Consider the following 20,520-nt stretch of genomic DNA (forward strand, 5'->3'; position numbering starts at 1 on the left):
TGGGTTTTCACTTAATAATTATCTATGGTATACATGAAACCAAAAGGTATATACATCACCAAGTAAATATTAAAATCATGAGAGCCTTTACTGTCTACATCTTTATATTCCTTCACTGTTTGTTATTTCAGAGAACAGGTAATGTTTTGATTAATAAAGAATATGTATTTATTCATATTCTGTTTCTTATACAATAATTGCTGTAAATATTTGTGTACATTTATTTCTAATTATTCAGCTATAGCTGAAAGTATTTTCCTTGAAAATATCCATGTTAGCAGTCATTTCCCTAGTTATTACAATTGACAATTGCTCTAAGCATTTTATTGACTATGGTAGATATAATGAGCATGTTTTCATATATTTCTATTCTAGTTATAAGATTAAACAAAAATGTATGAAACTTTGCTTATGTACAAAAATGGCTTATTTCTTAGATATTTTGATTTTAAAAAATGTTTTAAAATAAAATGTGGGCCATTATTAGCCTTGTCTATTAAGTAGAAAATCAGTTTCTAGTCTGTTGGTATTTCATTTACAGCTATTTTTATTTTTCATAAAATGTCTATGTAAAGAATATGTTTATATGTTTGTGTAAAGACAGACTGGGTGTAGTGTCACAGCATATAATCCTACCACTTGGCTGACACAGGTTAGTGTGTTCAAGGCCAGTCTGGGCTACGTGGTAAGAAAGAAGGAAGGAGGGAGGAAGGGAAATACAGAGGAGCAGGATAAGAGAAATTTTTAGTCTGCATATCAGTTTCAGAGTTCTACCTATTGTAAACTTCCTCGGTCTCTCATTTTGTTTTGTCAGAACCCAGTACTAAAAATTCTCTATGGACCTTAGATCATAGATCACTGATAATATAATTAGTGTTAATACCTCAGAAGATTCTTTTTTGATTCAGCTGAATTTGGCAATATTATAAAATATTTTCCTTGTAAAGCTTCAAGTTAGTTGTATCAGTATTAGACTTAAAAAAGAACACAGTTGAGAAATTTTGTAGGGAGATGGGCAGATACAACTATACTTTTAAGAACTGAAATTTTTATGCTACATGAAACATTCATGTTTTAAATTCTTTGTTACTGTGGAAGTTAGTTGTCCATTGCTCTAACAAAAATATAAGAGAATTAATATAACAAGAAAGATTTATTTTGGCTCCTAGTTTCCATGGCTGTGGTCTGTGATTAGTTGGTGCCATTGTCAGGCTTTCAGCAAGAAAGCCTGTCATGATAGGGACACATGGTGGAGCCAAACCACTCATCAGATAGCCAAGACAGACAGGTGAGACGGGGGCTGATGTCCCAATGACCCTCTTCATATACATGCCTCAAACCAAGGCATGAAGATTTCCCAATAGACCCCACTTTTTAAAGGTTCTATTATCTCTCAATAGGGCCATATTAGGCACCAAGCCTTTACTAACTGGAAATTACAGCAGTTAATCCCCTCATCAGTGCTGGAGGTAATAAATCATGGTGCTGTTGTAAGAACATATGAAATAGTATACATAAAGTATTCTGTACAGTGCCTACTCTATATGTTCCCACAAATGCTATGCCCATATTATTACTGACCTGTAAGCAAAATAGATTGATCCTTAATGTCCTAATACCTGGTTTATCTGAAATGTCAACATAAATTATAGCCCAGAGTAAAGCCTGAAATCGAGTCAAATACACTGTTTGGCAGGCCTTCAAAAAGATAACTCATATTAATTAACCAAATGAAGTACATAGCAAACAGCACTGAATGTAGGCTAAGGAAAGTTTGCACTATATAGTTAAAATAGGTCATTTTATATGAGAAAGTTTCCAAAGCTTTTAGGTCACTAAAGTTTCTTGTTGGTCTATGTCCTTATCAGTCCTTTATAAAACCCTTAGAAGCTCTTAAGAAAAATGATTATCAAAGGCATCTTAAATCTTCAAAATGTTCTGGGCACACCAGTTGTACTCTTTCTGAAAATCTCAATGTTTATTCAAATTTTCCTTGAACACATTTACTTAGCACTAGTGTCTAGTATATATTGTGAAAAGATACTTTATAGAGAACATAACTGCTTTAAAAATTAATTGCATATCCAGCGTGTGATTGTTCTTTTTTCTTCCTTGTTCTCTGACATTTTGCAGTCAGGGAGTCTGTAGACATTGCTTTTCACACTCATTCTCTCACTTCTGGAGGCTGTGTGACATAGAACAGCACAACAGGGGGGTGCACCAGCACCTTTGAGCCAGACATTCAGTAAATATACAAAAATTTTAGATTGTGAGAACATATTTATTTATATTAAAAATTACTTATTTTGTCTAAGGTAATGACTAAATTATATAAGGGCATAATGATAAAACTTTTAGGTTTTTCTGCTTTTATTTCTAATAATGGTAAAATGCTAGTCAAAGAACCCATTATAAACAGAAGTTCTGTTTTTACAGTGAGAAAGGATCCTGAAACCAAAATGCTTTACTGCCATTGTTGTTTTAAATATATCATCCAATTCTATCTTCAATTCTCATGACCATTTTTTATTTTGAAGATTCTGAAGCCTTATGTATACTAAACCAATGCCACAAGTGCAGTCCTCTGGTCTGATCTGGTCCAGTCCATCCCGGTCCAGTCCGACCTGACCTGACCTGACCTGGCCTGACCTGGCCTGGTCTGGTCTGGTCTAGCCCGGCCCATATGATTTGTTGTGTAACTTAAGGTAGTTTTGAACTCACTATATAGGCCCTTATGATTTGTCGTGTGACTTAGGGTAGCTTTGAACTCACTATATAGTACAGCCAGAATGAACTCACTACATACAGATCATTACAAATTCCTAGATATTTCATATATTATATGCCTACTTATCTTTTATGCCATGTAAGTTGTTTTTTTAATGAAAGTGTGCTAAATTTTTTGTCAGTAATCATTTTTTTGTTATTTACCTAAATTATGTCTTAATTCACAGGTTGAAAGCACAAAAAAACAGTATGAAATACTGATTTCACAATTAAGGGAAGAACTTTCTGCTCTTCAGATGGTATGCTAAAAATCGTTATTTTTTTCCTCTAAATATTACTTGCTTTCAAGAACAGTATGTAGGTTATTGCAAATTTGTTTGTTCCATACACTTTTTTTAATTTATTTATTTTATATAACCAAGTCCATTTAAATGAAAACAAACATTTATAGACAATATTTGGGAATTTGGGCGTCGTTCTTTCCAAACTACTTCCTGCTGGTAAGGGGCGCTGTCATGGGGGATTTGAGGAAGATTCAGAAATCCTGGCTGTAGTCTGTAAGGCTGCTTTGTCCAGCTGTTTTGAATGTAGGATCATCTGATACTGTTTCAGGTGGTCTGACTTGATCAAACCACATTAGTTTGGAAGGAACCCACATCTTTTCATTTTCTGTGGAAACAAAAATAGAAATCCTTTTCCCCAGTAACTTGTTGCACTTAAAGTTTGAAGTCAAAGCATTTTTTTTTAATTTAATTTATTATTTTACATGTCGATCCCAGTGCCCTCTCCCTCCCTCCCTTTCAACCTCCCTCACTCCCTCCCTTCCTCCCTTCCTCCTTTCCTCCCTTTTACCTTCTCTGCCCTCTCACATGCACTCTAACCACCCTCCCCTCCCATCCATATGTAGGGAAATGCCATCCAGTTGGGCATGTAGGTCTGACAGGTCATGTGAAGTAGGGACTAGGGCTTCTCTCCTGTCTCTAGATTAAGGTAGTTATCCCTCCATGGGGGATGTGTTCGCAAAGTCCTTTTGTGCACCAGGGATACATCCTGGCTCCACTGTTTGAGGTCCCTTAGACTGCTCAGTCCTTCTGGCTGAGACCCATATTCTCACACATCTACACAATGGAATACCACTCTGCAGAAAAAAATAATGGTATCTTGAAATTCGCAGGCAAGTGGATGGCACTTGAAGAAACCATCCTGAATGAGGTAACCCAGTCACAAAAAGAGGAACACAGTATGTACTCACTCATATATGGATTTAGATTTTAGATCAAAGGATCACCAACCTATAATTCACACCACCAGAGGAACTAGGATACAAGGTGTATTCTAAGAGATTCATATAAAGTCCCTCACAGAACTGGGAAGGGACAAGTCCCCTAGAGCTCAGGGGAAGTGGGGGGGCAGCCAATGGAGAGAGAAGTAGGAGAAAACAAGGGGGAGGAAAGGAAAACATGTGCGACCAGGAAGATTGATCCTGGTTAGGGATAGAAGACAGGAAAGAGAGAGAGACAGAGACACAGAGAGAACATAAAAGAGGGAGCCAATATTGGTTTGAAGATAAAATTGAACACAAAGAAAGGTCTAGAGAACTCCATACACATTTTTTAAGAATGACCTATGCTAGGTGCTAGTATAGTATAAAAATCCACAGAAATGTTTTATGCTGTCTTTGTCGTGTGGTATGTAAAGTAGGACAGGTGGCATTCATCACATTTCATTTGCCCTTGGGAGCACATAGGGCCACTAAACCAACCAGCTGCAGCTCCTGCCATATATTGGGCTGATCTGGAAGACCAGGAAGGAAGAAAAGCTATGTATGTCAGTAGAAAAGAAAAAAGACAGTAAAGCTTCCTACAAATAAATAAATAAGAATAAGTAGACAAAGGGGGACAGTGAGAAAACAAGTTTTCATATGACTAGATTGTTGGAATTTTAAATTTACTTGAAGATTTAATGAGATGAAATGTAATGACTCTTCCCAAAAGATCAAAACACAAGATTATTTGGGAATTAGGAAGATTCTTACAGCTTCACAAACATACATGTTTTCTGAATCTTTACATCACTTTTAATCTGTTATAAAATTTTTCAGTATTTTGTGCATTCTAATAAATGTTGTGCATTAGTGTATGTTCAATACATGACCATTTTCCAACCATGTTCTTTCCAGCAAAATATCTCCAAATAGATTGTAGCACCCCAAATTAAGAGTCTACTGTCATCCTTACTGTTCCCTATTGCCTAGCACTGTGTATTTGCACAGTATATTTTAAAGTAAATAATTATCAACAGAATATTTAAATCCTCTAAAAGGCTACACATCATGTAGAGTGTATTACTGGACTTTAATCATCATGTAGATGTCCTGGATGTAACAACCAGTTACTTACTCTCTGCTTACTTAGTTTCACTTGTAGTACTGAAGTAGGAGCAATTTGTAAAACCAAAAGGATTCAGCATGGCCTATTGACCATATAAAATTGTAACTTATTTTGCTTGTTCTCTTTCATTGATTATCAAAAAAAAATCCTACATCTTTGTGAAAGAAAAGCAAAATGTCTTTTTACCAATATCAAAAATCACTTTAATGAATTGTAAATGATATAAAAACAAATATTTTTGTTGTTTTCCAAAAAGAATGAGGACTATCTAAGACTAGGGATCCTTAAAACAATGGTATAACAACCAAATCTATATAAAACTCACTAGATTATAAAAACTTTTGGCAATTTCATAATATAACAAATATGCTTTGTGCTATCTATCATACACTTTTATATCTGAGTGATTTCTTTTTTTTTAACCTTTTTTTATTTATATAATTTTTTAAATTTAAATTTTACATGTCAATCCCAGTTCCCACACCATCCTGTCCTCCCCTGTTCCACCAACACTCATCCCATCCCCTTTCTGCTCCCCAGGGAGGGTGAGGCCCTCTATGACAAAGTCTGTCATCATTTGGAGCAGGGCCCAAGCCCTCCCCCTATGTGTCTAGGCTGAGAGAGTATCTCTTTATGTGGAATGGGCTCCCAAAGTCCATTTGTATACTAGAGATAAATACTGATCCACTACCAGAGGCTCCATAGACTGCACAGTCCTCCCAACTAACACCACATTCAGGGAATCTGGGTCAATCCTATGCTGGTTTTCCAGCTATCAGACTGGAGTCCATGAGCTCCCCCTTGTTCAGGTCAGCACTTTCTGTGGCTTTCTCCAACCTGGTCTTGACCCATTTGCTCACCACTGCTCCCTGTCTGCAGTTGGATTCCAAGAGTTTGGCTCAGTGTTTAGCTGTGAGTGTCTGCTTCTGCTTCCATCAGCTACTGGATATAGGTTCTAGCATAGTATATAAGGTAGTTATCAATCTCATTATCATGGAAGGGCATTAAAGGTAGCCTCTCCACTATTGCTTAGATTGTTAATTGGGTTCATCCTTGTAGATCTCTGAACATTTCCCTAGTGCCATATTCTCTTAAAACCTATAATGGCTCCCTCTATTGTGGTATCTCTTTTCTTTTTCTAAAGATATGTAGCATCTAATATCACATTTATTCTATGGGAAAATTATGCTGTCTAATTAAAGATATTTTTAAAAATATGGATATTTCTAGGATGAGGGTGTAACCTAGTTGGTAGAATATATACCTAATATGTGGAAACCTTGAGCACCATGTAAATTAGGTAAACCCAATACTCTGGAGGTAAATCAGGAGGACCATAAATTTAAGATTATTCTAAGCTATGTAGAATTGATAATCTAAATAAGAAGACATTTTATCAGGAATGCTGGAGGTCAGGAAAGCATTAAACTTTGTTTCAGACGCTGAAAGTGAGTAACTGACAGTCAGCTTTACTGTATCTAGCAAATGTACATTTTAAAGTTGATATAGAAATAACGACCTTTCATGACAAAGACAAACTAAAGCAGTTCATGACCACCAAGACAGTATTGCAGAAGATGCTAAAAGGAGACCTGTACTTAGAGGAGGAAAAACCTCACTCATGAAAACAAAGTAAAGAGTGAAATTTGTAAGAGGAATAAACAAGTAAGTAGGAAAGAATTAGCCATGTCCAACTCAGGAAACCACCAAAGATCATCATGTGAATCAGGACAAAGAAAATAGTGATGGTCAAACCAATTAGAAAACAACTAACAAAATTACAACAGTCAGCAAGGCAATAATAATAACCCTAAATGAAGTAGTTATACTTCTCCAATTAAATGATGCAGACTAGCTGTAAATTTCATTAAGAAACTCACCTTACTGACAAAGGCAGACCGACCTTGAAAGAGGGTAATTGATTTAACCAGTGAGTGGAATCCAAAAATAAGCAGAATGTGCCATAATCAAATCTGGCCTAAATAGCCTTCAAGGAAAAATTACATAGGAGGTATAAAGGAGGCCACTTCATATTAATAAAGGGAAGAAATTATCTGTAAAATAAGTAAAGGAACAGGACTTCCAGTTTTATAAGCTGACATCAAATGTACAATTTGGTACCGATAGAATAATAATGGAAGACTTCATTACTTCTTTCTTATCAATGTTAAGTCTTCAGAACTAAAATTCAGTAAAGTAACTTCATGTTGAACTACACTATAAATTAGGTAGTGCACTTTCTCAGCCAATGGAGTTTTCTCTAAAATAGATCACCGTTTAGTCCAAAAGGCAACTCTTAAAAAATACAAAATTGATGTATTTCTTATTATTTATTAAGTCATAAGATTATAAGTCTATAAATCCATAGCAAGGGAAACTACAGAAAACTGCAGGTATGTAAGACATACACCACTGAAGAAGCCATAGAAGTTTAAAGCTTTCTAGAGTGTAATGCATGTTAAAGTCCCATCTTGTCAGAACCTGTATGTAGAATACAGCAAAGACAGGTAGTTCTAAGAAATATGTAGCAGTTTTTGAGTCTCCAAATGAAGAGATGTAGGCATTTTGGTTTTTCTTTTTTTTTTTTTTTTTTTTTTTAAATGATCTCTATTTTGTTTGAATAGGGGCTGGTGAGTGTGGGCCTCTGTGCTATCAGTTTTAATATTTGCTAACCCTTTATAAAATATGATTTTAGAAATATTTCACAAATATTTGAAAAGTTCATTTACCTCCAAAAGCAGGTGTATCAATGATTATGAGCAAAGCTTTTAATAAATATGTATAATGTTCAATTTAATACCATAGTGCATTTTAATAAAACTAGTATAATAGCATGGTAATTATAAATATTTCAACTCTACTGTTTCATTTTACCCATTTTTAACTCTGGTTAACCAAATACTGTTGGATACTTCTTGACGTCAGTGAAATATAGTGACTTACATAGGGGCGTCCATACATATATAGTTATTCTTTTCTTTTATAGACCACTTCCTGGATCTAGAAGTATAAACCAACTTTGTAATTAACATATTGTCCTAGTTTACTTTCTATTGCTAACACTGACCAAAAAAAAAAAAAAAAAAAAAAAAAAGACTTAAGAAGAAAGGTTTTTATTTTGACTTATAGGTTATAGGCCATCTTCCAGGCACATCAAGGCAGGAGCTCACAGGAAGAACCTAGAAGCAGGAAATGAAGGAGAGACCATGGAGAAATGCTGATTACTGGCTCTTTATGACTTGTTCCACCTGCTTTCATATACAGCCTAGGGTAGCACTACCCACAGTTTGTTGGTCATTAAGTAAGAAAGTGTTCCCGTAGACATGCCCACAAGCTAGTCTGATGGAGAAAATTTCTCAGTTGAGCAGTCTCCTTTCCAGATGACTCTAGTTTTATCAAATTGACAAAGACTAAGCAGCACACATATATTAAAGTTACATGAATGACATTATGAACATAGAAGTAGTTACTAGTTTAACATCATAAAACTACCACTTAGCAGGCAGAGAGACAGAATGGTCATGAGTTCAAGTTTGAAAGTAGCCTGGGCCATGTAGTGAAACTGAAAAACACCCTCTCCAAAAAAAAAAAAAAAAAGGAAAAGAAAACCTTTTATACATAAGTACCTTATGGCATATGTGAATAAGTATAAGACATTACAAATGACTTATACAAACATGTCTATAAACTGAGTCTTATTTTTTAAAAATCCCTTATTTGTAACAGGGTTCAGAGTAATCATTTCTGGGTCACAATTTAAAGCTTGCTTTAAATTTTAGAAACACTGAGGTAGGCCTTTTGTATAATGATAAAAAAAATGAATCTCATTAGTGGTATACTGTCAACAAAGCATGTTCACAATAAAACTGATTATTCTCAAATAAGTAGGAAAATAATTATGAAGAACTCACTGGTTGATTCTTTTGCTTTTAGTATTTTGGCAAAATTATTGTATTGATTAGTTGATATACTTGTTAATACTGAATATTAAAAGACACAGTCTTTTAAGCATAAATGTTTTAATATTTTATCCTCATGCTAATAGATTTCCTGTTGAGTATTTTGTTAAAAAAAAAAAATGTTAGAATTCTACAATTTTCATGCCAGATGTTTTCCTTGGGATATTGTGACACTATCTGGTTCCTTTTGCAAGACAATTTGGTAATATTATATGAAAAGTGAATGTGTAACATCCCCCAAAAACAAGCTCATTTTTTTTTTTTTCTTCCTTGAGTATCCCAGCCTCTGCCTCTTACTTATTCTGTTAATTCCTTGGTATCCTAGAGGCAAAAGCAATTTCTGAAAAACTGGGATAAGTCATTTTTGAAGGTTAACAGTTACTATGCCCAGTATTTCTCTTTAGTTGTAAGTACTGTGAACTTATACAAATACTCTATGAGCTTACTTAGTTGATGAGGTAACTGTAATATTCTTGTTATAAACAAACCATTTTACTTTTCCATTTTTTCTCACTTTAATATTTCACCAGATACATTTGTTTGCATTATGACTTCATTTTATAGGACTGCGATGAAAAGCAGGGTCAAATCGATCGAGCCATTAGAGGGAAAAGAGCTGTGGAAGAAGAACTTGAGAAGGTAAGAAGGAAGTACACCTGCCCTAAGGCAACTGCAGGCTTCTCCATTGCTGCCTGCTTTGCTCACACTGGCCTTATAAGTATGCTGAGTAATATGTTTGCTCAAATATAGCTGAAGTCTCATTTAAGTATTCATATCACCTACATCCATTTCTTTCTAAGAACACCTGTATTTTTTGAACTTTGTAGTTCAAGGTATAACTTTCTTAAATATATTTATTGCTCTAGCCTCATTCCAAAAGTAGTTTTCATTTTGTTTTCTTTTTTTTTTTAACTTTATGCCAATTTATTAATATTAGACTAGGGTATAATAGATATATACAACCAAGATACCATAGGATTGCTATGAATTTTACCTTTGTGTATGTATGTATGTGTTTATATATATGTGTGTGTGTGTGTGTGTGTGTGTGCAGGTTTACATATGTGCATGTGTTTACAGAGACCAGAGGTTAACCTTATTTTTTGAGATAGTGCCTCACTGAATCTATAGCTTACCAACTCAGCTGGATATTGGCCAGCAACCACAGAAATAACACAAATTTTTGCTACCCTAGAGCTGGGATAACAAGCACATGCCTCCATAGCCAGCTTTTATGTGGTTATTTATACAACAACTAGTTTACTGAGTTATTTCTCTGCCTCAGAATTTTACCTTTAAAGAAGATAGTAACTAGGGGGCTAGAGATATCAATGGTTAAGGGAACTGGCTGCTCTTCCAGAGACCGGGTTCATTTCCTAACATCCATGTGTAGGCTTTCGACCATTTGTATCTCCAGCTCCAGGGTATCCAGTGCCCTGTCCTGACCTCTATGGGCACTGGGCATTCAATAAGATACACAGCCCTACATGCAGGCAAAACACTCATACACATAAGAAAATACTTTTAAAGAATATGATTAGATAAAATACCCCAATGATGTTTGAAATAAAAACTACATCTTAAAGAATAGGTGTATGCTTTTTCATTAGCAGTGAATGAATATCCCACTGTTTTAAAAATGCCTTGAGAAAGAAAGGGCAACCAAATATGAGCACTTACCATGTTTAAAGTGCTATGTTAGTAACTTGCATAGAAAGGCTAAGTAACTTACACACTATTTAAAAACACTAAATAATGAAGTCAGGATTTGACTTTGAAAGGCAAACTCCATGACATTCAAAGTATGTTGTCAAAAATAATGACGAAATTGGGTATTAAAACAGTAATTTACAAAATAAAACCTAGAATATGGCTTCATTTGGGGAAATAAATAAGCATATGCACATCTGTTCCAAGGTAGACACTTTTTGCCGGCCACCCTTCTAAAGGTATATCTTTCTAGATTTCCTTCATGTCATGTAAGTTCTATTTAGAATGCTACCAGCTATATATAGGGTTCAGGATGATTTTTTTAAATATCGCATGACATATATTAGTGCAGTGCAAAACTTAGAAGACACATTAAACAGTTCTTCATTATCCACACAGCAGTTAGCCAAGGCCATAGCACTGTAGAACTACAATGCATACTGCTGTTCCACCTCTATGGGAAAGGTGGTGCAGTCTTTCTAGTGGGGACATCATATGTGGCAGTTAGATGAACTATTTGTCTGAAAATGTGACCTGGACCTTTGGTCCTAGGGAGTAGGCTAGGGCCTACTATAAAAGGAAACCCAGGCTCTAGCTGACCAACTACCCCTAACAAAGATAACTCAAATTTTAGCTATGTTGCCCAAGTAACTCAGAGCAGTGTTCTAGAATTTCAGGAACTATTAGTTACACTAAAACACACTCTACTTTTGAGTATTTCGGTAGATTTTCTTGAAGAAGATTCACCAAATAATTACTATGCTTTCTTCTTTTTTTGATGTTTTTTGGTGAAACTCGGGGCTTTGTACACTGTTAGCAAGGGCTCTACCATTGAGCTACATAGCCAGCCCTATCACTAGTTGTTTTTAAATTGACAGTTAAAGCATGTTTTAAAATTTTCAGCAGCTGTTTTACATTTCTGTATTAGTTGAATAATTTACAGTGTGCATGATTTCAGATTTTTTTAGCTATCAGTTTATAGCATGTAGGAGGAGATGAACACACAGACATGACTTTATTTCTCAGCATTATTTATTTATTGAGATAATTTCTTCATATAAGGTAATGTTTATAAGCCTCTTCCTCAGATTTACCGTGAAGGCAAGCAGGATGAAGGTGACTACAGAAAACTGGAAGAAATGCACCAAAGATGTCTTGCTGCAGAACGCTCAAAAGATGATCTTCAGCTAAGACTAAAGAGTGCAGAAAATAGAATAAAACAACTTGAAATTAAGTAAGTTTTCTTGTGGAATTACTATGTTGACATTTTAAGTATTCACATGACGTTTCATAAATTATTTACCTTTTTATAGAACTTATAAAAACAGCCAAATATGTTCTTTTTATAATTTCTATTTTTATTAATTTTTAAGTTGGAATACAGAATAATGCATTTAGTGATGGCATTTTCATACTCATGAGTCATAATCTTGTAAATTGTTCCCTTCCCACAACTGCCCTCCTCTATGTCTCCTTCCTACCCTATGGTTGGTTTCCTTTGCACCCACTAAATAGTACCCCATTTCTGCTTTCCTCTCCCTCCCCTAAGATATCTTCCTAACACCCTCAGAATTCTATTCTATCTCACATAACACCATATATACATATAGTAATAATTATCTTGGTCTGGCTTATTTGGGTTGGGATGATGATTCCTAGTTGCATCAATTTTCTTGCAAATATGATAATCATTTTTCTTTATTGCTGAATGAAATACTACTGTATTTATGTATATTTTCATTATCCATTCATCTGTTGGTGAACAACAAGGCTGGGTCAATTTCCTTCTTGGCTATTGTGAATAGAGATGCAAAGGATTTTTTTTTTTTTCTATCTTCTAGTATCTTCAGTTTCTTCAGGAATTTTATATTTTCCATTGTAGAGTTCTTTGGCTTCCTTGCTTAGCCATATTAATAAGGTTTTTTTATTTTAAGAGATTGTTACCCTTATGTTTTTCTCAGTATTTGTTATGTATTGGTATATTAAGAAAGCTACTTGTTTCTTATATTGATGTTTGGTATCATTATGCTTTGTTCAGAGTATTTATCAATTCTAAAAAGTTTTGTGTTTAGTTATTAGGTTCCCTTTTGTATGACATCATACCTCTTCAAATAGAAATAACTAGGTGTCTTCCTTTTCTATTCATATCCTTTTTATTACTTTCTCTTGTGTTACTGCTATAGTTAAGACTCCAATCACTACATTGAGTAAAAGTGGAAAGAGCTGACACTTTGTCTCATTCCTGATTTTTGAGGAAATGCATGAAGCCTTTTCCCATTTACTATAACGTTGGCTATTTTATCGTGGGTAGCTTTTATTATGTTCAGGTGTGATCCTTGAATTCCTGGTTTCTTTGGGTTTTTATCAAGGGATATTGAACTTTGTTGAAGGCCTTTCTGCATCTATCAAGTTGATTACATTATTTCCATTCTTGAATCTATAATCGTAATGTATTACATATGTAGATATACATGTTGAATCATGCTTTTCATTCTAAAATGAAGCTGAGTTGGTCATGTTGAATGTTCTTTTTGGTATGTGGTTGAATTCAGTTGGCAAGTATTTCATTGAGACTTCTTAGATCTTTATTCAGCAAGAAAATTATCCTACAATTTTTCCTTGTGTTATGTCTTTAAATGGTTTTAATATCAGGGTAATACTGACTTTGTAAATAAATTTAGTACCATTCTTTCCCTTTCCATCTCATGAAGTAGACTGAGGAACATTGGTGTTGGTTCTTTAAATTTCTATAGAATTCATTCATATTTTTAATTGAGAAAAAATTTATCACTAATACATTTCCATTACTACAGACCTATTCTAGTTATCTAACACCATTTAATTTTGGTAGGTCACTTCTAGAAATTTTTCTAGATATTTCCAATTCATTAGAACATAGATTTTTCAAAATAGGGAAGCTCTAAGTTTTATTGGTGTTTATTGTTGTCTTGTCTCTTTTGGGGGTACCCACCACCAAGCACTCAAATAAATCACACATGGAGGCTTATTCTTAGTTATGAATACCCAATCTTACCTTGGCTTGTTTCTTGCCTGCCTTTTTTAACTTAAATTGTCCATCTATCTTTGGCCTCAGGGCTTTCATCTTTCTCTGTCTTCTGTGTATCTTTCACTTTTACTCCCTGGTTGGCTGGGTGGCTGGCCGCTGATGTCCTCCTCCCCTTGTTCTCTCATTGCTCCCCCTCCTTTTTTTTTTCTCCTTCTAATTATATTCTCTGTCTGCCAACCCTGCCTATCCTTGCTCCTGCTTTGCTATTAGCCATTCAGCGCTTTATAGACCATCAGGTGCTTTAGAAAGGCAAAGGATCACAGCTTCACATGAACAGAAGTCACACACCTTAAAATAATATTCTACCATATTGTTTCCTTTTTAAACTTTAATTTTATTAATTAGATCTTTGGAGGATATACAAACTCAGAGAAATTGAACATTATTTCATGCGTCATCAAAGAAATCAGGACAGATGTAGAAAGTTTTCTAGAATTGAATGATAACAGAAACACAGCATTCTCTTTCTTTGAATTAGTCTGGTTAAACATTTGTAAACGCTAGTTTGTCTCTGAATTTGTTGGTGTATATTAAGGTGCATAGTTGATATATAAAGTCTTTCTAGTATTCTTGACATGCATCAGGTTTTTCCATCAGTATAAACAGAAGACAGCATTTTAAGACTTATTTTGATTAATGCTTTAGTTGCTGTGAGGAGACACCATGACCAAGGCAACTTAGAAAAGAAGCATTTAATTGGGGTCTTGCTTACAGTGTCCCAGGGTTAGTTAGTTCATGATCATCATCATGGGAATCCTGGTGGCAGGCATAGCACTGGAATAATAGCTGAGAGCTATATCCTGATCCACAGTCAGGAAGTAGAGAGAGAACTAACTAGGCCTGGTGGGCTTTTGAAATCTCAAAGTATACCCCTAGTGACACACCTCCTCAGCAAAACTATTATACCTCCTAATCCTTCCCAAACCAGTTTACCAACTAAGGATTAAGCATTCAAATATATGAACCTATGGAGACCATTCTCCTCCAAACCACCACATTATATAATGATGCTTTTTTTTTTTTTTATTATGTGAATCCTTTAAAAATTATGGAGTGAAATTTATCTAAAGAATTTCCCATTTTGCATACTTCCACACTAATTCTCAGTGTGGATTCATTCTCATTGTCTGTTTTCATGTGCCACATATGGGTTGTAAGCAATGGGTAAAAAGCAGCTTTCCCTGTTTCTAACATGTAAAATCATCTTTTTAGAATTTTAAGTGTTCCATAAAGGACAAGTGCTAGTCCATCTTTATATTAGTAGACTTCTTCCTAGTGTAGCTCTTTTGCTTTGATGAGACAATGGGAGATCCCAAAGCTTTCAGAAATTCTCCACAGCCATGTGCTTCTCTCCAGCATCATTTCTTATGTACTCAACAACCCATGGGAAAGCAGTGGGAGCTGTCTGTGTGTCCTCAGTCTATCCTTGATAAATTCTTTCTTATGATCACTTCATTCAGGGGATTCCTTTTGAGTGTGCATGCTCTAGCCTACTTCTAGTTTCAGAAATGCTAATTTCACTGTTTCTCAAGTTTCTATTAATCTCTAGTGATCTTTCTTCTGCTTTGCTGCTGCTGGTGGTGGTGGTGGTACATTTATGGACTTCTGTTAGGAGGCACACACATGGTTGCTTCTGTTGAAACCTGTTGATACTATTGCCCTTTTATGACCAATGCCTGTGTATACTATTTCATTGGGAAGTTGATTTTTGGAACGTTACTATTAAAAAGAAACAGCTACATGTGTTATAGGAATGAATGCTTTATATAGAGTTAAAACCATATGTATAGAAATGAATGATTTTATATTGAACTTAAAACTTAGAAGAATATGGGAAGAACTAGAAAAGCAAAAGTATAAACAGGACAAAGATGAAGTTCAGAAGCAATCATAAGCAATGGGGAAGTTAGGGTTGGAATAGAACTATAAGCTATGGTTTATGGTAGTAAAAACTATTTGTGCATATTAAGAATTTCTCTCCTTGTAAGTTACTATTTAACCAATAATTGAGATGTTTGGATTTTTATTTTGCTTCTAGGTTTCATGCTAGCTTGGAACTTACTCTGTAGCCCAGGCAGGCTTCAAAGTCAATGCACTCTTCCTGCCACAGGTTTCCATGTGTTTGGATAACATGCATAAACTACTATGCCCAGCAATATTTCTAATTAAGCCATCATAATATTAGTAGCATTTACATATTTCCTGTGAAACCTGGAAACCAGAGTATGTTCAGAATGATTGGTTATCTGGAATTGAAAGATGGAAATTTCAGAAAATAGGAATGAAAATTAGCAGTATATTGATTGAAACATAAATGTTTAAAGAATGCCTGATCTAATAATTCATTGAGAAAATAACCTATTAGCCTGTGCTAAAATAAGCTTAGAGAATTTGAATGTATAAAGCCTAGTTCTAAATCATATAACAGGAGATATGCAGATAGATTTTACTTTAACTTGTAAGGTGGACAGTTGTGTTTCTCTATGGTACTAACATTAAGTAAAAGTTTGATTAGCAGCTGCTTCATCCGTTCACTATTGCATTCACATTGTTCTCTTGATGTAACTATTCTCAACATTAATGGAAAAAAATAGAAGAAATTCCATGTTGATTTTCTAAATCAGGTCAGCTTACTTGCATTGTTAAATTAAATGTGTTTACCTGGTATTATGTACATTTTGAAACCACATTAGTCTAAAGGAAAAAGAAAGCTGTGATTATAACCCTGGGGTCAATATTCCACACCATGAAGTGATTCAGAATAAAGAAAACAGAAGTCTAAATTATAAAATGTACACGTCCTGATCTTTTGTGTTCTGTTTCATTTTTTTAAAAAAAGTTCTTCAGAAGAGATATCACGGTCCCATGAAATGATCCAGAAACTTCAAACTGTACTGGAGTCTGAGAGAGAGAACTGTGGCTTTGTCAGTGAGCAAAGGCTGAAGCTCCAGCAAGAAAATGAGCAACTACAGAAAGAGACTGAGGATTTAAGAAAAATTGCTCTGGAGGCCCAAAAAAAAGCAAAATTAAAGGTATTTTCAAAATGAGTTAGATGTATTCTTTGCAAGATCAAGATATAGAGAATATTCATTATATTTCTAGTGAAACATTCTTCAGGCTGTGTGTGTGTGTGTGTGTGTGTGTGTGTGTGTGTGTGTGTGTGTGTGTGTGTACTCGTGTACTCATGTGTGCACCTTCTTATCAAATAATACAAAGTCATAACTCAGAGTACTAATTAGTAGAACATGACAATCATTCTAACCACAGTTCTCTCTCTCTCCCCTTCTCCAGCTCCACCCTATCTCCCCAAAGCCCACCCCATCCACTCCTCTAAAGCCTGTCATGGGTAGTCAACAAAGCCTGACACATTAAGTTGTCACGGCCAAGCCCCTCCCCCCACCCTGCTTCAAGGTGAGTAAGGCATCCCACCATAAGGAATGGGTTCCAAAAAGCCAGTTCAGGTACCAGTGACAGATCCTGGTCCCACTGCCAGGGGCCCCTCAAACAGACTCAAGTTATACAACTCCTACATACAGAGGGCCTAGTTAGGTCCCATGCAGGCTCCTCAGCTGTTGGGCTAGAGTCCCTGAGCTCACACAACCTCAGGTCAGCTGTGGTTGTGATCTTCTCTCTCTCTCTTAACACCTCTCTCTCTCTCTCTCTCTCTCTCTCTCTCACACACACACACACACACACACACACACACACACACACACACACACACACTAAAGTATACATAGATTTCATTTGTGGTGGAGACAAATTATAAGCTTAACTGCTTACTTGGATGCCTCACCCAGAGGTTTCTAAATCTCTTAAGGACAATAGATTATTCTTTTTTGTGTATGACATTGGCTGCATAGCTCCTAGAATCTTGAGAGGAAAGTAACTATTCCTTTTATTCCTTAGGTCAGTACGATGGAGCATCAGTTCTCAATAAAGGAACATGGGTTTGAAGTTCAGTTGAGAGAGATGGAGGACAGTAATCGGAATTCCGTTGTTGAACTGAGGCATCTGTTGGCAGCTCAACAAAAGGCAGCCAATAGGTGGAAAGAAGAAACAAAGAAACTTACTGAAAGTGCAGAAATGAGGATCAGCAGTCTAAAGTAGGTCCACTATTGCTTGATATTTGTTTTACAAATCAGCAATAAAAAGTAAGTTTACTATTAATAATTGTTTAAGAATTGATATTTCACAGAAGAAATCATTTAAACCTGCAGTTTATTGTTCTGCTGTATTTGGTTTGTTTGTTTAATGTAGAATTCTGAAGAGGGGGTGTTTGCTCTCCCAGTAAAGCACTAGCAAGCATGGGGATCTGAATTAGATCCCCAAAACCCACATTTAAAAAAAAAAAAAAAAAAAAAAAAGCACTACCATCAAGATACTGAAAGATACTTGGACTCACTGGCCAGCCATCCTTGCCTACTTATTTAGTTCCTAATCAATGAGAGACCGTCAAAAAAAAAAAAAAAAAGTAGATGACACCCATGGTTACCCCCTCTGCCTTCACACATAGACAAACACACATGCATGCACATATTACACAACTAAAAGTGTAAGTCTGGATGTTATATTTTTATTCAGAAAATATTTATTGAACTACTATAAAATATTAAGCATGGAACCGATGAGACAGCTCAGTGATTGAAGTGCTTGCTGTACAATCAAGACCCAAATTCAGATCCCCAGCACTCAAGTAAAAAGCTAAGTATGGTGGTATGCATCAGCACTGAGAAGAGGGCATTCTAGGGCTTGACTGGCCAGCCAGACTAGCCAAATCAGAAATCTTCAGGTTCACTGAGAGATAGAGTAATTGAGGAAGACATGAGATGCTGACCTCTGGCCTCTGTGTGGACACATACCTATACACAGAAGCATATATGTGTACACCACACACACACACACACACACACACCAAAAAGAAAAAGAAAAAAAAAGGCATTATAAATCAAATAAAATACCTTTTTTTATTAATTTAATGAACATTCCAAATAATACAGTGGTTTCGGAAGGACACAGTAGTATAGAATCTTACATATATGTATTTAGCACATGCCACATTTAGAATTCATGTGGCTTATAAAACCTGAAATGTTTCCTCTCTGGCCCTTTAAGGAAGTTTTTATGGACCAGTCACAAGGTTCAGTGGGTAAAGGTGCTTGTGCACAAGCCCAACAACCTCAGTCCAGTTCCCCTAAATCAACAGTAAAGGTGGGAGGAGAGAACTGACACTACATGCAAGCAAATCACAGTGAAACCACTGGACTAAGCCACTAGAAAGACGTCTCTGAGGAATGCTTAGTTTAGGCTCTGTTTACCCAATTAATAATCCTTCTCTTTACCTGCTAAGAATTTAGTTTGGACTATGTCCTGGGCCATCATTTTAGGACATTGTCATTAGCACTGTCATGGGGGGGTGGAGAAGGGAGAGCAATGTTTTATGACCTAACACCATGAAGTTGTCCTCTGACCCCACCACACACACACATACACACACACACACACACACACACGATTTTTAAAGATAGTTTACAATGCTGCCTCACAAAGAGCATGAGATTATTGCAGCAACCTGGAATACTCAAGAGTTTCAAGATGAAACTGTTGAGTAGAATTCTATTCACTTAAAAGTTCAGTAGATGTTATAAAATGGACTACAGAAAGCCTAAAATTATTCTAAAAAAAAAAAAAAGAGTAAAGTATGTTTTAAAATAGATCATAATGGGTAGGGTACAAAGGTAAAGAGACCCATACTGTAATAGCCTAAAGAAAAGAGGGTATAGGGTGAAGTATGATTTTGTTTGGTTTATTGCTTGATTAGTTTGATTTGACTTGAGGCTTTGGGTTGTTTTGGTTTGGTTTCAGGGTGGTATATAAATGTTTGTGTTGAAGTAGGCACACATGAGAATATATGCCTCTAGAACCCAAAACTTGACATTGCTATCTGTCTCAGTCATCCACCTTACTTTTTTGACAGAGTCTCATCACTGAACTTAGAGCTGTTTCAGCTAAGCTGGTTGTCCAGGGAACTCTAGTAATCCTTCTGTCTGCCCCCCCTACTCTGGATCTACAGATGCACAGTCACACCTGGCTCTTTACTAGAGTACAGGGATCCAAATTCACTTCCTCGTGCTTGTACAGTAAGCACCTACCCACTAAGCCATCCTCCCAGCCCCAGAACTAAGCTTTAAAGGTTTGAAAATAAGTGGTTTGCTTTGGGCCATGATGAATATGAGCTTCCCAGTAGACATTTAAGTCAGGCTGTTAATTTGTTAACCATACTTAAAAATGGGGCATTAGAGGAAGGATTGCAGCAGAAACTATAAAGGTGACCTACACATTATGTTTAAAGTCTTAAAATGAGAATATTGTGAGTGCGCTCTGCCAGAAATATAAGCACATTTGTCTTTCCACAGTGTCAGAATTTATTAACAGTAAACTCAGAATGTTTTATAGGCTGCAGTTTGTCAAATAATTCCCATTTCCTTTGGTAGCTGGCCATTGACAATCAGAGGTTACTTTATTCCAATCATCAGTATGAATACTAACTCTCAGATGGCACATTAGACTTCACACAGTGTGTGTGTGTGTGTGTGTGTGTGTGTGTGTGTGTGTGTGTGTGTGTGTGTGTGTGTAGACAGAGATTACAGATGACTACAAAGGTCAC

At 35.7% G+C, this 20,520-nt stretch overlaps 1 protein-coding gene across 8 annotated transcripts in view; it reads left to right on the forward strand.

The window, feature by feature from the left end:
* The window catches only part of Sclt1 (sodium channel and clathrin linker 1), a 129,581-nt gene that overhangs the window by 65,609 nt on the left and 43,452 nt on the right, over positions 1–20,520 (forward strand). For 6 of the 8 annotated variants that reach the window (XR_007834617.1, XM_051185673.1, XM_051185676.1 and 3 more), the window contains 5 exons: positions 2,955–3,026; positions 9,641–9,715; positions 11,863–12,020; positions 16,693–16,885; positions 17,763–17,959. Coding sequence is in view for 7 of the 8 variants with exons in the window: in XM_051185673.1 (XP_051041630.1) it covers positions 2,955–3,026; positions 9,641–9,715; positions 11,863–12,020; positions 16,693–16,885; positions 17,763–17,959 (695 nt within the window). In the remaining variant the exon portion in view is untranslated. The remainder of the gene's footprint in view (positions 1–2,954; positions 3,027–9,640; positions 9,716–11,862; positions 12,021–16,692; positions 16,886–17,762; positions 17,960–20,520) is intronic. The other 2 variants (XM_051185672.1, XM_051185675.1) reach the window with 1 other exon arrangement.

The sequence above is a fragment of the Phodopus roborovskii genome, unplaced genomic scaffold (assembly GCF_943737965.1).
Source record: "Phodopus roborovskii unplaced genomic scaffold, PHOROB, whole genome shotgun sequence".
NCBI lineage: Eukaryota > Metazoa > Chordata > Mammalia > Rodentia > Cricetidae > Phodopus > Phodopus roborovskii.